An 18,029-nucleotide genomic window follows, 5' to 3' on the forward strand; every position below is an offset into this window, starting at 1 on the left:
GAGTAATTCGAAAAATAGCTAAATGAAACAAGCAGTGAGAGCACAGTCGCAAAAAAAAAAAAAAAACAGGAATACATAACCATATTTGAAGTAGAAAAAGCCATCAAAGGCTCAACGTGGAAAGGTAGCAGGAGTAGATGATATTCGACCAGAAATGCTGAAGTATGGTGGTATAAAAGTCTTATAGTGGCTGCACTGCATAGTTCAGAAAGCCTATACAGAGGGATGAATTCTCGATGATTGCAGTAGAGCTCCCATAGTACTCATATATAAAAAGGGAAATAAAACTGAATGTGAGAATTAGAGGTATTTCCCTACTGAGTGTTCCTGGTAAGATTTATGCAAGTATACTTGAGAAACCGTTCAGAAGAATTGTGGAAGAAAAGCTTGGTGAATAACAAGCTAGATTCAGGCTAAATAGAGGCTATCAGGATCAGATCTTCACTTTACGACAAATAGTTGAGAAATCATGGGAATATAACAAAGATCTGTATTTAAGTTTTGTCGATCTGGAAAAGGCATATGACAAGGTGCCGAGAGAGAAGATATTAGTATGCTACAGTTATATGCTGATAATGGTGCATTATATCAAGCAATACTTAGTCTTTATTTGAGTTGTAAGTCAGCAGTTAGAATTGAAGGAAGTACAGGTAGGTGGTTTATTATTAAATCTGGTGTGAGACAAGGATGTACATTATCCCCTCTGTTATTCATTATCTATATGGATCACATTATGAAGGAATGTGGTATTAAACCTGATATCAAAATTGGAGATGTTAATGTCAGTTCCTTGCTTTATGCGGATGATGTTATACTTCTAAATAAATCGCTACAAGTCTGCAAAATTCCCTGACTAAATTGAATAACTGTTGTAATAGAAATGGTATGAAGGTCAGCAATGAAAAGACAAAGACAATGGAAATGTCAACTCCGTTGTGAACGGAGAACCTGTGGAACAATTAAAACATTTCAGCTACTTAGGCACGATTTTTAGTGTAGATGTTAAATTAAATATGGAAATAAACAACAGAATCAACAAAGCTGGTGTGTAGGAAGTCAGTTGAATAAATTCATATGGAATAAGAGAGAAATTAGTCGGAACACTAAATTAGCTGTATACAAGACAGTGTTCAAACCAGTTTTAACTTGTGGATCTGAGAGCTGGGTCAGAAGTAAAACACTTGACCAAAGACTAGAGACAGCAGATATGAGAGTCCTGAGAAAGATTAGAGGCGTTAACAGATGGCATCAATGGCAATATCATATTAAAAATCTGAGTATATTATGAAAGAACTTGACATTGTCAGTATCCAGGAATGCGTGAGCAGAGCTAATCTCAGGTGGTATGGTCGCTTAAATAGAATGGGCGAGGAAAGATTAGCAAAACAAGTGTTCTCTGCCAGGCTGGCAGGAAAACGACCCAGAGGAAGACCAAGATATAGGTGGATCGATACGGTACAATGTGCCTTAGACGATAGAAATATAAGATCTGATACTGATAATATTGGAGACTTGACAAGTAATAGACTGATTTGAGGAAAATTGTAGATAGGAAGTTAGTAATTATGTAAATTTTTCATGTTGTACTATCATATCCTGTACATCCCTTGAGGGTAATGTCTGGAATTTGATGATGATTATGATGAAATTCTATTCTTGCGACCCAGGCTTTGCTGTTAGACTTCCACAAAACACTGAGATTAGATTTAGAGACATTGAACTTTTTGAATGCTCGGAGATTCTCTGAGTGGTAGATTAACATTGGTTTTACCTTGCAGTCTCCACTTGCATTTGCGGCTAAAAGCAATGTTAACCTATCATTCATTGGTTTATGCCCAGGAAGTGTTTTTTTTCTTCTTTTGTGATAAATGTCCTGTTGGTTATTTTCTTCCAAAATAACCAGTCTCTTCACAATTGAAGACTTGTTGAGGTAGGTATTCTCTTTCTTCTATAATTCTTGTAAAGCTATTGACAAATTTATCTGCTGCTGATTTGTCAGCTCTAGCTGCCTCTCCATGTCTGACCACACTATGAATTCCTGTTCATTTTTTAAAGTTGTCAAACCAACCTCTGCTACCTTTTTGAAATCATCATCTACCTCAGAACTTGATCCCGAAGTCTTCTCTTTCAAATCTCTTGATAAATCTGTTTAGCTTTCTGACAGATTGCATTTTGAGATGTAGTATCACCTGCCATTTCTCTTTTTTTGATCCAAATTAGTAATAGATTTTCCGTTGGCTCAAAAAGAAGCCCTCTGACATTCAACCTTGAAGTTCCCTTAGCTGCCATAAGTTCTTCTTTCTTAGCCAAAATGATTGATATTGTAGAATGACTGGTTTCGTATATTCGAGCTAGCTGCATAACTTTCACACCTTCATGATGTTTTGCTATTATTTCTTTCTTCTGTTCAATAGAGAATTTTTCTGTTTTTTTTTTTTTTCTCCTCACTAGATTTCTATTTGGGACTCATTTTGTCACATGGTAAAAAATTCACTCTATAAAAAAAAAGATATGCAAAATACGGTATTGTTACAAATTGTACAACACTAAGACAAGGTATACAAAGAACATATCATCACCTGAAAATAAAATAAAAGTTCAAAAAAAAAAAAAAACTTTTGGAAATAAAAGTTAACAGTTAAATTCGAAACCTGCAATTTTTGACTTGGTGCATTTTGCTTGTAAGGTGACTATTAGATACAGCACTTACCATAGCATACACTGATTAGCAGCTTATAGATACAACGATTATTATACAGATGAGATTTGATTTTGCCTTTTGATGGCGAATGAACAGTGACATGCACATGCCGATTTATTGTCTATATGAACCAACACATAAATGTTTAAATACTAATTTTCATCATAAAATGCATTTATAGCCACAAATTTTAAAATAAAGCACAGTAACAATACAAGAAAAGAAACAATAAATGGAAAACATAAACAACTGGCTATGATGGGTCAAACATATCTGAGCTTCACAGCTATGCCTTGTAGCTGTTCTCTATTCGACAATTGGAAAATTCCAGTTTTTTAGATCAGATGGAGGTTCACATAATAGTCATTAACCAAGAGATTTTTTTCTTACAGCCACTCGTCGTTATCCGAGGCCGTTGTTAACCGAGGCACCACTGTATAATTTATTGAGGCTCATCTTGATGCATTGCTTCGGATATCCGAAGTATCTCCCTTTTTTAAATCCTGAATTATAAAATAATGTATATTTATTGCTTAAAAATTGCCAATGATTTTAATGGTTTTTTTTTTATATATTTATTTTAGAGCTTCAAAACTTCCATTCAGGCACACATTACTCCTTTGGCAGCTTTGGCAATAAATTCTGAAAGCACAAAACTGGCTACAGCATCACAAAAGGTATTCATTTCCTTTTCCCAAACTTTATATTATTTCATACAACTTGAGTTTAAATATCAACTAATGTTAATCGCTGCACTTGCTGAAGAAAGATATTACCCCCCCACACACACATATGCACCCTTCATCATTACAGCAATCAACCTCTTTTTCTTTCTTCAGTTTTACTTATAATGCATTGGTTTTCTACAGAATGGTTTTTGATGTAGTTCATCAATAATTTTATCATGTTATTATTAAACTGATTGCTCTTTTAGGCTCAGTCGCTGGCATATTGGAATTAATTTTTAGGAAGTTATCCATATATTGTAATTGCAAAAACAGTTACTTTTAATCTTATGAATTTTTTTGCCTTTTAATGTGGCAGTTATCAAAGTGTAATACAAACAGAAGACAAATGCAGCATATGAAAAAATGGCTTTTAAAAGACTATACCATAAATGTACCTATAGCATATACCATAAATGCCAAATTCATTTATGGTACATGCCTTTATAGGTGTAATGCTTAGAATAAAATAGAAGAGCAAAAAATTCATGGAAAATCTTGATGCTTATTTGTAAAATTTTCACCCATGTGTCACAGGCATCTTCAGTACAAAAATGAAACGGCAATTAAACAATAGAAAATTCTAAAAAGCATACTGTTAATAGCTAACTTAAGATAGGAAAATATTTTCCTATGTTTTGTTATCATGAAAGAATGTATGAGCCACTCCATTTCATGGTTCTCTGAAGACTTAGTCAATATAGAAAACGTTTTTGGATAATTAACAGTGAATTGTTAATTGGTTGTAGAGAAGTTCAAACTATTTTTTCTTATTAATCTTCTGAGATACAGAACTTTTTTTTTTTACTGTCATGATGAACTTGTGGCAAGATTGGTGGAAGAGGCTTGGCACAAAAATATAGTAATGCTTCAATTGGTGAAGTTAAGCCATGCCTTGAAAGTGGTATACTTATTTTTAAGTAGGATAAAAGTTGATTATTATTGAAAAGAAAAATATCTCAGGCAGTTTTAAAGAATCACTTGAAGTTTTAGGGATGAACTGTAGACTCAAATATATACTTATTATTGGAAAGTGAAAGATTGAAAATAAGAAGACCTTGGAGGTTTGATTTCTGAGCAATAAATACAAAATGTTATATTCAGGCAATGACAATCAAGGAAAAAAAGGAGTAGCCATAGTATTCAACACAAAATGCAAGGCTAATCTTCTTGAATGGCAGTCAGTCTCAAGTAGAGTAATGTGGCAAATATGAGAATGGGGAACTGGACAATGACTTATTTGTGCCTATGGTCCCACAGAAGGTTCTACTAAAGTAGAAGTGGAGGAATTTTTTGATGCTTTAGAAAAAGCAACTGACACACTGAAAAAGGAAAAGTTGGTCCTTGTTGGGGATCTAAATAGCAGAGTAGGAAATGATTGTGAGACATACAAAAATATTTTGAGAAAATTTGGTGAAAAGAGCAAAGCTAATAATAATGGCAAATATCTGTTGGATTTCTGCTCAGGACATGGACTGGTTATTACTAACACCATGTTCCAACATAAAAATGTGCACAAATTCACATGGAGAGAAGAGGCTAGGAATAAGAAAAGTCTCATTGACTATGTTATTGTTGATAGTGATGTTTTCTCCCTGGTGCAGGACACCAGAGTGTATAGAGGATTTGAAATTGGAAGTGATCATTATTTAGTCTTGAGCAGGATAAAATTGAATTTCATATTGAAAAGAATAACATGTAAGAAAGTTTTAAAGCGAATAAAAGTTGAGCAGCTCTCAGATGTGAACTGTAGACTAAAATACAGAAAGATTATTGAAAAGAAAATGAAAGAGTTTGAGAACAGGAATCAAACCTTGGAGATTCAGTGGCAAACTCTGAAGAAAACATTGATTGATTCTGCCAGAGAGGCATGTGGCGAGGTCGTGTGCAAGGATAAAAAATCAGAACTCCCTGGTGGACACAGGAAGTTAAAGAGGCAGTGAAGGAAAAGAAGAAAGCATATCAAAAGTTCCTGGCAAATAAGTCAGCTTTTACTCTTACCGAATACAGAGACAAATGTAAGAAAGCTAAACAGTGTGTAAAACTAGCTAAACAAAAGTCATAGGAGGATTTTGGCAAGAATATAGAAAATAAATATCAAGAAGGTGGCAAAATATTCTGGAGGTTGTTGAAGAAGGTTAGGAATGGAGGAAAGAGTGCTGTAAAAGGAGTTAAAGATGATAAAGGTGACATGAAAACAGGAGAAAAAGAGATATCCTTGAAGTATGGAGTAATTACTTTGAAAAACTGCTAAATGAAACAAGCAGTGATGACAGCACAGTGATAAAAAAAAAACACTGACCAGGCATGCAGTCAGGAATACATATCCATACTTGAAGTAGAAAAAACCATCAAAGGCTTGAAATGTGGAAAAGCAGCAGGAGTAGATGATATTCGACCAGAAATGCTGAAGTATGGTGGTATAAAAGTCTTACAGTGGCTGCACTGCATAGTTCAGAAAACCTGGACAGGGGGACGAATTCCCGATGATTGGAGTAGAGCTCTCATAGTACCCATATATAAAAAGGGAAATAAAACTGAATGTGAGAATTACAGAGGTATTTCCCTAATGAGTGTTCCTGGCAAGATCTATGCAAGTATACTTGAGAAACGGTTGAGAAGAATTGTGGAAGAAAAGCTTGGTGAAGAACAAGCTGGATTCAGGCCAAATAGAGGCTGTCAGGATCAGATCTTCACTTTACGACAAATAGTCGAGAAAGCCTGGGAATATAACAAAGATCTGTATTTAAGTTTTGTCGATTTGGAAAAGGCATATGACAAGGTGCCAAGAGAATCTATTCAATACGCTGCAGTTATATGGTATCAATGGGGCATTATATCAAGCAATACTTAGTCTTTATTTGAGTTGTAAGTCAGCAGTTAGAATTGAAGGAAGTACAGGAAGATGGTTTAATGTTAAATCTGGTATGAGACAAGGATGTACATTATCCCCTCTGTTATTCATTATCTATATGGATCACATTATGAAGGAAAGTGGTATTAAACCTGATCAAAATTGGAGATGTTAATGTCAGCTCTTTGCTCTATGCGGATGATGTTATACTTCTAAATAAATCCGCTACAAGTTTGCAAGATTCCCTGACTAAATTGAATAACTGTTGTAATAGATATGGTATGAAGGTCAGCATTAAAGAGACAAAGACAATGAAAATAGGCAGAATCATTGAAAATGTCAACTGTGTTGTGAATGGAGAACCTGTGGAACAAGTAAAACATTTCAGCTACTTAGGCACGATTTTTACTGAAGATGGTAAATTAAATATAGAAATAGACAACAGAATCGGCAAAGCTGGTATGGTAGGAGCTAAATTGAATAAATTCATATGGAATAAGAGAGAAATTAGTCGGAAGACTAAATTAGTTGTATACAAGACAGTGTTCAAGGAATTGAATTGTGTAACTTGCACATTATTCTACATATTTCCTGTAAAGTGTCAAACACTTGTTGCAATGCTGCTGCATCATTTGCAATCCTAATTGTTCTGTTTTTGTTCTAGGTGTTTATCGGGAACCCCCCCCGGTGTGTGTGACAGTTTTGTTTTGTCTTTCATCACATTGAATTGAGTCCAGGAGAAGGCAGGTGACCAGTGGTGTACATCAGGGCTCAGTACTTCCACTGTTTAATTTGTATATCAATGATGTAGGAAATGATTTGACAGGAAATATTCAGTTATTTGCTGATGATGATGCTAAACTAGGAAGAGCAATGGTAAATGAAGGGGATGCAGAGATCCTCTCAGGAAGACTTAAATAGACTAGCAGTATGGGCGAAGTTAAGTGGCTGCCACTTTAACATGGCCAAGTGTATGGGAAGAGATCATAAGCTGTGTGCTATACTGATGAAACTGAAGCCAGGGACTTGGGAGTAATTGTGAAGAGAAAGTTGAAGTTTAGAGGGCATATTGTAAAGGTAACCAAAATAGCACATCAGATTACATGGTTGTTGGTGAACACACTAACAAGCAGGGATAAAAAGATTGTTTCCGTATATAAAGCTTTAATAATGCCACATCAGAAATCCTGTGTGCAGAACTGGATACTCTGATTCTAGGGGGATGAAGTGGTGGAGAAGGATTCAGAGGTGCATGACAAATTTGTGGCAAGTCTGTGGAATGCTTATGAGAACAGATTGACAGTCTGTGGGTTTCAAAGACTAGCTGATAGGTAAAAAGGAGATGTGATAGAAGCATAAGTTATTAAAGGAGTTTTATAGGAGTGACACTGAAGACTTTCTTTCATTACACTACAAGAAGGGAGAGAACAAGGGGTTACCAGTGGAAATTGTGCAAGAGTGTTAGGACTAGAATTTTTGCTTGCAGGGTGGTGAATGGGTGGAAAGGTTTGCCAAAGGTGATTGTAAATTCTTCATCAGTGAATTAGTTTAGTGAGAGGTATAAGTATTTTGTGAATAATGGATTTCCCACAGTGAGGAGTCTGACTCCCTGGAGATACCTGGATGATGATGATTATTATTATTATTCTCATATGGAACAAGGCAGTTGAAAGTGTCTGCAGTTTACTTTTTATGTGCACATTTATAAGAAACGTATTATAAAAGTGCATGGTTAGCCTAGTGGTTATGCGCTTCGCAACCATATGTTTGAGGAAGGAGTGTCCTGGGTTAGATTTCCATCGATGATATGAGGAGCTTAAGAATCTTCCTCAGCCATACAAGTCAGCGGGACGTAGACAGTAGGGTTTATCTGGGGTTTTTCATTCTGCCAACGGGCATCATGAACGCACACACCTTAGTCATGAATATTGCCCTTAGGGGATGCAGCAGAGGAGTGGTGAACTGACTGTATTAATTTGCCAGTAATCCCCTCATTAGGAGGGGATTCAACCTGTCATAAGGGATGGATGAGAAGGATAGGTATTATAAAATATGAGAATGTATAAACGAGTTTTTTTTTTTTTTTTAATGGAGCTCCCTATACCTCTTTATGAACAGTTTTTAGTTGATTTAAATTATGTTAATAAAGGAAGATATTTGTTACATTATTTAACGAGTGAAGTTATCGTAACTTCTTCTAGACTTGAATTAAATCCTGTAGTAGTAATTTGTCTTTAAAATTAAGATAAATTGTTCAAAGAAAATATATGAAATTGAAAATATGAAAATTATTTCAATAAAATTTTGGAATATAAAATGGAAAACAATATATAAACATTGAAGTATAAGCATATTTAATAAAACAATGGCATAAAAAATTGAGTGAATTTGGGAATAATGAATTAGCATCAAAGTGTAGGAATGATAGCTTAAAATTACAAAATAAAGGATATAAAAGCTATAGCTAAAAAGATGTAAGATGAGAGAATCAAGATTTTTATAATCCATGAAAAATCTAAAATATACTAAACGAAGTATGAACAAAATTTAAAAGTAGTAATCAAGAAGTGGACAGCCAGTGTAAGTAAGAATGATGTTATTTTATGGAGTGAAAGACCATGGGAAAAAGTTTAGTGGCGTTCCCTGTATAGTCTACATCAGTGATTTTCAACCATTTTCATAATATGGCACACCTAGACTAATTATTAAAATTCTGCGGCACACTAAAAATATATTCTTTTAATTTTTTGATGATCTGGCAAAAAAATAGGCATAATTTTGATTGATTTACATACAGAAGATATTAATAATAGTAATTACTTATCCTTTTGGGGAACTTCAAGGGAATAAATGCGCAAATTACGACATTATTTCTTTCATTTAATTTGTTTTCACAAATCTTGCGGCACACTGATTGAAAATCGCTGGTCTACATCAGTGGGGGCTGTGGTATTCTGGTTTGGTTGAGAGTTTGTGCATTCATGTTTGCATGGTGGTGCTGCCAAACCTTTTGAATTGGTGTAGGTATAGTGGACTTTAATAATGTTGTAATGTGTCTCAGTTACTACAGACTCTTATTTGATTTTCAAAAAAATTAATTCAAACTACCAATATTAGTTTGTGGCAATTAAGACATATTGTAATGCTATGAATGTTACTTCCCCTATATCATTTTGGAGGTTTGACAGCTCTGAAAAGAGGGGTATGTCTTGCATTATGGGATACTAATGTGGCAGTTTATTTGCTGAGGATGAAAAAAGTGCATTGCCAAATTACCCAAACAAGTACGAGGGACGTTCCAGAAAGCAAGTTCTGATGGACTCTCAGAGAAACAAAAATATACTTGGAAATTAAAGTAGATATCTTTTGCTACTTTTCTACATAATTTCTGCCATTGTTCAGGCACTTATCATACCAGGCACTAAGAGTTGTATAACCTTCATTGTAGAAGGTTGCTGCCTGTGATTCAAACCACGTATTGATTGCTTCTTTGACCTCACGTCATCTTGAAACTGCCAGCCACCAAGGAAAGATTCCAGATGTTTGAACAGGTGAAAGTCACTTGGCACGAGGTCAGGACTATATGCGGGATGATGGAATTGTTCCCAGCTGAAGGTAGCGAGAAGTTGTTGTGTTATGCCAGCCATGTGTGGACAGGCATTATCAAGAATCAAAACAACGCCCCTGGTAAACATGCAACATCGTTTATTCTGGATTGCACGACGATGCAGTTTCTTAAGGGTTTGGCAGTACATACTCATGTTGATTGTGGAGCCTTGACCCAAGAAGTCTACCAACAAAATTCCTTTTCTGTCCCAAAACACAGTGCACATGATTTTCCAAGTGGACACCGTTGTCTTCAGTTTTGTCTTGACCTGGTGATGAGGTGTGCCTCCACTCCATGGACTGTTGTTTGGATTCAGGGGTTGCATGTGATACCCAAGTCTCATTTCTGCTCAGGAGAGCATCGTCATCCTCATGGTAGTGCGTCAAGAATTCCAACGCACTGCCCAGCCTATTCACTTTGTGTTGTTCTGTAAGCAACTTCGACACCCAGCGTGCACACAATTTCATGAAGACACGAACATGAAACTTCTGGAAATTGCAGCGAGAGTGACGTTATAGTGAATGCCCTATTCTGTCGAATCTTCTCTTCAACTGAACGCACCAAATCGTTAGTCACTAAAGATGGTCACCCACTCTGTTCATCATCGAGCACACCTATCCTTCCTTCATTAAAAAATCTTGCGTATCTTCGTTCCATTGAATCATTTACTGCATGTTCTCCATAAACCTCGATAATTTGCCGATGAATTTCAGCTGCTTTAACGTTCTCGCATTCAAGAAATGGATAACTGACCTAATTTCACATGAGGCAGACGATTCAATTTTCTTAGACATAAGCACACGCCAAGAAGCTTATGCACTGCAAGAATGTCTGAAAATGGCACCAACGCCTTGCTAAGGAATCAACAAACTCATTGCGATCGCAGTGCTTTAGTGAAAATATTTTAAAAAGGAACTTGCTTTCTGGAAGTCCCTCATAATTGTTATGGGTGAGTTAAATTATCTGAATATTTATTGGATATCAGAGAAAACTCATGAGAACAGCAGAGAATTTATTGAGCTGCCATGTGACAACTTTCCCAAACAGCATGTAAAAGAAAAACTCAAGGACGAAGTATTAGATTTGATCATAGCATTAGAAGGTATCTCAGTTAAGGATGTTACTATTTTTCCACCCATGACTTGGCAAGTGGCTAATCATGTGGGTGTTACGCTGAGCTACAAATCTGGAAATTAAAGAGATCCATAGGAAGAAGATGTTGGTGAATATTGTAAAAATAAAAGTAAGAGGAGTGAAATATATAAAGCTCAGGCCAGAAAAATTAAGAGTATTCTACGAAAAGCTAAGTTAGAGTATGAAAATAAATTGGTTGTACAGGCTAATGGCCACCCAAAAGAATTTTATCATTAGCTATAAGTAAAAGAAAGAATGAAGGACTGAAGAATAACTTTAATGCAGACAGTACCTTATTATCTGAAGCAGATGAGACAGTTCAAATAATGAGTGTTCACTTTACCAATATTTATCAGCTTGTATTATACTGTACACTGCTACCGCTACATCGGATGAAGAGACAGCTGCGTGAGAAGGAGGTTCTAGAGCTGTTGCATAGCATGGATAAGAATTCAATAATTGGGACAAATGGGATATCATCACATGTGCTAAAGGAACATTCAGCTGATCTGTGGGCTACAGACCTATTTTCCGACTGGTAGTTTGTTTAGTGCAATAAAATGCAAATTTTTCTCGCAAACAGTTCTTTGAGATTCACACGTGTCTTGAATATATCTTTTAGGGTGTTATGAGCGTTTATTATTATTATTAGGTGACACCTCCAGGGAGTCCAAAGACTCATCGAGGGAGAGTGTGCCAACAGCATCGAACGATTGGCCCCCTTCCAACTACTAACCGCACTTTATAATATAAAGAATTTTATGTTTTAAGCTAATCTGTGTTCATTGTCAGTGGACAGCAATCTGTAAATCAGTAGATGAGATCTATAAACTTCTGAATGTTAATATCATCTGAAAAGGATAATAAAGGATAATTTTTTGCTATATGGAAGGCAGGGAGAGAACATGGGGGGGGGGGGGGGCATCCATGGAAGTTAAGTTTGTTTACAGTTAAGAAAGTGATATGAGCTAGATTTTTTCTCTCACAGAGCAGGGAGTGAATGGAATAGTTTGTCTGTTGGAATGCATTTAGTGTGAATGAGTTTAAGAGAAAGAATGACAGATGGTGTGGGTGATTTAGGGTCTCCCTCAATGAGTCTGACTCCCTGGAGATCTAATAATAATAATTTTAAATCAAATGTAGCCAAAAATTGTTCATGAATATAAGGAGTTCCATAGCAAAAAAAAAAAATGCTTGCTTATACATTCTCATATTTTTTAAACCCAAGGAGCTACATGAACCTAAAGGTTCAGAACACCACTTACTTAGTATTGTATTTTACAATACAATACTAAGTAATTGTATTGTATTGTAAAATATATTCTGTAAAATTCCAAATGATTTTTTTTGGTGTTCAGTTGGTATAGATACATAAATTTTCTTAAGTATTCCTTAGCACCCTTTTTTAAAGTATCCCAACACATGTTTCTTACTTTAAGGAATCCTGGTTAGAGATACATCATTGACAAATAAAAAGTTTACTTCATACTTATTTGCTGTTTTTTATATATATATATATATTTAGTATAAGCCTTTTAAAATGTTTCTCTGTTTGTAAAAAAAAAAAAAAAAAAAAAAAAAAAAAGTCCATAAAAATGTATATTCAGCAAAATTGTAGATATATTAGCAGGATGAATACTTTTTTATTTTTACATCCCTTCTCCTCAGACAAATCATCTAAGGAGGAAATAAACATAATCTTTAATAATCTTTTGGATATTTTGCTTTTAGCTGGTAATAAGGTAAAGAACTTGGTACGTTTTTATATATATATTTGATTCAATCTAAATATTACACAAATTATTCATGACTTGTAATCTCTCCTAACTCATCTTTTCTGTATATATTTTAAGATATCAGAAAATAGACATTTTACTCGTGATAATGCTTAATAATAAATTAATAAAGGATAATTCAGAGGTTCTTTTTGGAAAATCATTTTAAATACACAAGCGATCTTGATTTTAATTTTATTTGGAACTATTATTAGTTCCTCCATTTTTTTTCACAGGCCTTTAGTTTAATTTTTTTTTTTTTTATAGACAAACTATTTTTCAGTATATCATATTGGAGAGTATATAGCTAGCACAAGTATACTTCATGTTTACACATATGCTATCTACCAGTACTGAACTATTTTGTTCTTTTATGTTTTATTTTTAGGGAACAGTAATAAAAGTTTTTAATATAGCAGATGGACAAAAGCTTTATGAATTCAGGCGAGGAATGATAAGGTAAAATCAGTCTAACAGTGCACTTTTTTGTCAGTTGGAATTTTTAAAAGTTTTGTTATGGAGAGTGATCTAATTAGAAACAATTTTTACTTTTATGCTCATGCAATTGAAAGATCAGAATGCATAAACATAATGAAGGATTATGTACAGTAGTTGATCATTCTTAAAAGAATATGAAAATATTAATCTGAGTAAGGGTTTGATTTAATTAAAAAAAAAAAAAAAAAAAAAAAAAAAACCTCCATTCCTTACTAAACTGCTAATGTTGCAGGATTGAAGAAATACCAGAGCTTCTCATGAGTAAATTGAAAACTTACAAAATCTGAACATCTGGCTTCTAAGAATATCACTGTTTGATAATTTGCAATTTCTCCAAAGATCCCAATTGTTTACAGGATTTAGATGGAAATATCTACATACCTGGTATATTTTGTTAATATTAAGTTTTGTTCATAACATATTCTAATTCTCTCTCTCTCTATGAAAAGCATTTTTGATTAAAGAAATGTTTAGAAAATGCTTTTGCTTGAACATAAGTTTAATGTATGCAGTATATTTAATATATTCAATGTGATCATTACCCAAAAAGATAGTAACTTTGGCATCCTTAACCTGATGCCTGCTTATATATTTCTGAAATACATCATGCATATTTATTGGCTTTTCATTAAAAGCATTTCATTTATGTCACAATTGTTACTTCAAATAATAGATAACATAAAAGTGAAATCATCATCAAATTCCTGACATGTACCTTCAAGGGTTGTATAGGATATGATAGTACTATATGAACTTACATCATTACCAACTTCCTATCTACAATTTTCCTCCAAATTAATTTGTTACCTGTCAAAACTCCAACATTATCAGATCTTATATTTCTATCTTCTGAGGTACTTTTTACAGTATCAATCCACCTATACCTTTGGTCTTCCTCTGAATCTTTTTCCTGCCAACCTAGCAGACAATACTTGTTTTGCTAATCTTTCCTTGCCCATTCTGTTTAAGTGACCATACCACCCAAGATTAGCTCTGCTAACACATTCTTGGATGCTAACAATGTCAAAAAAACAATATAAAATGATGGAAAGTGAAATCTGTTGAATTAATTTTTTAACAATTGAGTGAATGAGCGATGATTAAAAATTCTGAATGCTTCCTCCCATACTTTTAGTTCAGAGTTAATCCTGTACTTCTAATAGTTTTTATAATTTCAAGTGTTATACTCATAAGGAAGTAAAAGACGACAAAAAGGTATTTGATATATATCAAAAGATTGTCAAAACAGGTGGATAAGTACCAAATTGACTTAACAGGTGGAACAGGTGATCTTTTTAAGCCACAAATACAAAATGTTATATTCAGGCAATAACAATTAGGGAAAAGGAGTAGATAGAGTATTGAACACTAAATACAAGGACAGTCTTGAATGGCAGACGGTATCAAGTAGAGCAATGTGTGCAAATATCAGAATGGGGAACTGAACAATGAGACTTATTTGTGCCTGTGGTTCCTACAGAAATTTCTGTTAAGGAAGAAGTTGAGGAATTTTTTGAGATATTAAAGAAAGCAACTGATACACTGCAAAAGGAAAAATTGGTTGGAGATCTTGTTGTTGGAGATCTGAAAAGCAAAGTAAGAATTTATTACAAGACATAACGGAAGTATTTTGGTAAAATTTGGAGAAGAGCAAAGTTAATCATAATGTTAAGTATACCTAGTTGGATTTCTGCTCGGGGCATGGCCTAGTTCTTACTAATAGCATGTTCCAACATAAAACTACACAAATTCACATGCAGAGAAGATGCAAGAAATAAGAAAATCTCATTTGACTGTTATGTTATTGTTGATCAACAATATTTTGCCACTCGTTCAGGATGTAAGTATATAGATGATTTGAAATTGGAAGTGATCACCATGGAGGTGCTTAACAGTCAAAGCTGTGTAACTGCGAGGAGACCTCCACATAGCCTTTAAAGGATTGTGGAGAAGTGATCAGGGATTCTCACCTAATGTCCAATCCTCACCTTCTCATGGTGCACCACGAGAAGGTGAGGTGATATATATGTTACCGCTAAAGTGCAGAAATCAGTTATTCTGCAGATTATCTAGGTATTGTGCAGATTAACTACGGTGATCCGTTAATGTGCGGTAAATTGTTTCATTTCTCAAATTACCAAGGTAATCTGCACATTACCTACTAGGCACTCGTTAAAGTGAAAATAAGATCTTTGTTGGAACAACAGCAACGTTTCTGTATGCTTAAATTAACGTAATGTTATTTATTTTTCGATATCTAAAGAATCAAGTTAATACAATCAACAAATTAGTTGATAGAATCAATCATCAATCAATTAATATAATACAAGGAATCAAACGGTTTAAAATATTATTACAATTAAGAAAAAAAACATATGATAAAATTATGTTTACTTATTAAAAAACCAAACTAAAAGTGGAGGGAGAGGGGGGAAGGAGTAGGGAAAGGAAATGAGAGAAACAAACTTTTGAACTTTAACAATACAGAAGCCGTTAATGTGCACATTACCTAGGTAAAATGCGGAAAACTCTTGATTCTGCACGTTAACGGAGCAAATCAGTTAATCTGCAGATTAGCTAGGTAATGTGCACATTAACGGTTTTCGCACTTTAGCGGTAACATATATATGGATAATGAATAAATGAGGATGAGCTGGCAATTTGGTATTTAGCCGATCAAATTATATTCTTATTGCCTTAAACCAAAATATAGAATGATGGTACAACGTGCCGGAATTTTATTCTGGCTGGGGTGTCGCCGGTTAAACAAGGCTCCCGTTGTTTTTGCCAGGGCAAACAGCGAAAAGTTAACTACTGGGACATCCTAAAACACACACAAACTCAACAACATCGGAGTTCAAGATTGCTACTATCAACATAAACCTGAATGGCAAAGAACTGGAGCTAGCTGAGGAATTTGATAAGTATCAGATTCACATAATAGGGGTGACTGAAACAAAAAAAAGCAAAAACTGGTGAGATCTTTCTGAGCAATAAATACAAAATGTTATTTTATTTGATTGTCATTGCCTGAATATGAATAGCTATAGTATTCAGCACTAAATAACACAAGGCTAATCATCTTGAATGGCAGGCAATATCTAGTAAAGTGATGTAGGCAAATATCAGAATGGGGAACTGGACAATGAGACTAGTTTGTACCTATGGCCCCACAAAAGGTTCTATTAAGGTAGAAGTGGAGGAATTTTTTGAGGCTTTAGAGAAAGCAACTGACACAATGAAAAGTTGGCTCTTGTTGAGGATCTAAATAGAGTAGGAAATGATCAGACATAAAATAATATTTTAGGAAAATTTGGAGAAAAGAACAAAGCTAATAATAATGGCAAATACCTATTGGATTTCTGCTCAGGACATGGACTAGTTATTAGTAACAATGTTCCAACATAGAAAATGTGCACAAATTCATATGGAGAGAAGAAGCAAGGAATAGGAAAAGTATCATTGACTATGTTATTATTGATAGTGATGTTTTCTCACTGGTGCAGTACATTACAGTGTACAGACGATTTGAAATTGGAAGTGATCACCATTAGTCTGAGCAGAATAAAATTGAATTTGATATTGAAAAGAACATGTGAGAAAGTTTTAAAGCAAATAAAAGTTGAGTAGCTCTCAGATGTGAACAGCAGACTAAAACACACAAACATTATTGAAGAAAAAATGAGAGTTTGAGAACAGGAACCAGACTCTGGAGATTCAGTGCCAAGCCCTGAAGAAAACACTGATTGATTCAGCCAGAGAGGCATGTGCTGAAGTTGTCTGCAAGGATAGAAAATCAAAACTCCATGCCAGACATAGGAAGTTAAAGAGACAGTGAAGGAAAAGAAGAAAGCAAAAGATCCTGGCAAATAAGTCAGCTTGTGCTCTTAGAGAATACAGAGACAAATGTAAGAAAGCTAAACACTGTGTAAAACTGGCTAAACAAAAGTCTTGGGGAGACTGCTGCAAGAACATAGAAAACAAATCTGAAAAGACACTCCAAATCAACATCATAAGAGTTAAAGATCTCTACTATCAACATAAGCTTGAATGACAAAGAAATGGAGCTAGCTAAGAAATTAGATAAGTACCAGATCGACATAATAGAGGTGACTGAAACAAAAATGACAAAAACTGGTGATCTTTCTGAGCAGTAAATACAAAATGTTATATTCAGGTAATGACAATCAAGGAAAAGAAGAAATAGCCATAGTATTCAACACTAAATAAGGCCAATCTTCTTGAATGGCAGGCAGTCTCAATTAGAGTGATGTGGGCAAATATCAGAATGGGGGAACTGGACAATGAGACTTAATTGTGCCTATAATCCCACAGAAGGTTCTGCTAAGGTAAAAATGGAGGAATTTTTTGAGGCTTATAGAGAAAGCAACTGATGCAATGAAAAAGGAAAAGTTGGTCCTTGTTGGGGATCTAAATAGCAGAGTAGGAAGTGATTGTCAGACTTACAAAAATGTTTTGGGAAAATTTGGAGAAAAGAGCAAAGCTAATAATAATGGCAAATTGTTGGATTTGCCATTATTCTTACTGAGCATTGATCAGTCCATGCTTAGGACATGGACTGGTTATTACTAACACCATGTTCCAACATAAAAATGTGCACAAATTCACATGGAGAGAAGAGGCAAGGAATAGGAAAAGTCTCATTGACTGTTATTGTTGATAGTGATGTTTTCTTCCTGGTGCAGGACACCAAAGTGTATAGAGGATTTGAAAT

General features: G+C 34.6%; 1 protein-coding gene across 2 annotated transcripts in view; it reads left to right on the forward strand.

Moving 5' to 3' along the window:
* Positions 1-18,029, forward strand: part of LOC150108070 (WD repeat domain phosphoinositide-interacting protein 2-like) — a 109,900-nt gene that overhangs the window by 31,967 nt on the left and 59,904 nt on the right. For both annotated transcript variants that reach the window (XM_090390593.1, XM_090390594.1), the window contains exons 5-6: positions 3,286-3,378; positions 13,185-13,255. In XM_090390593.1, coding sequence (XP_090246719.1) covers positions 3,286-3,378; positions 13,185-13,255 — 164 coding nt within the window. The remainder of the gene's footprint in view (positions 1-3,285; positions 3,379-13,184; positions 13,256-18,029) is intronic.

The sequence above is a fragment of the Typopeltis vanoorti genome, chromosome 3, assembly GCF_054136105.1.
Source record: "Typopeltis vanoorti isolate ZY-2024b chromosome 3, IOZ_Tvanoo_1.0, whole genome shotgun sequence".
Lineage (NCBI taxonomy): Eukaryota > Metazoa > Arthropoda > Arachnida > Uropygi > Thelyphonidae > Typopeltis > Typopeltis vanoorti.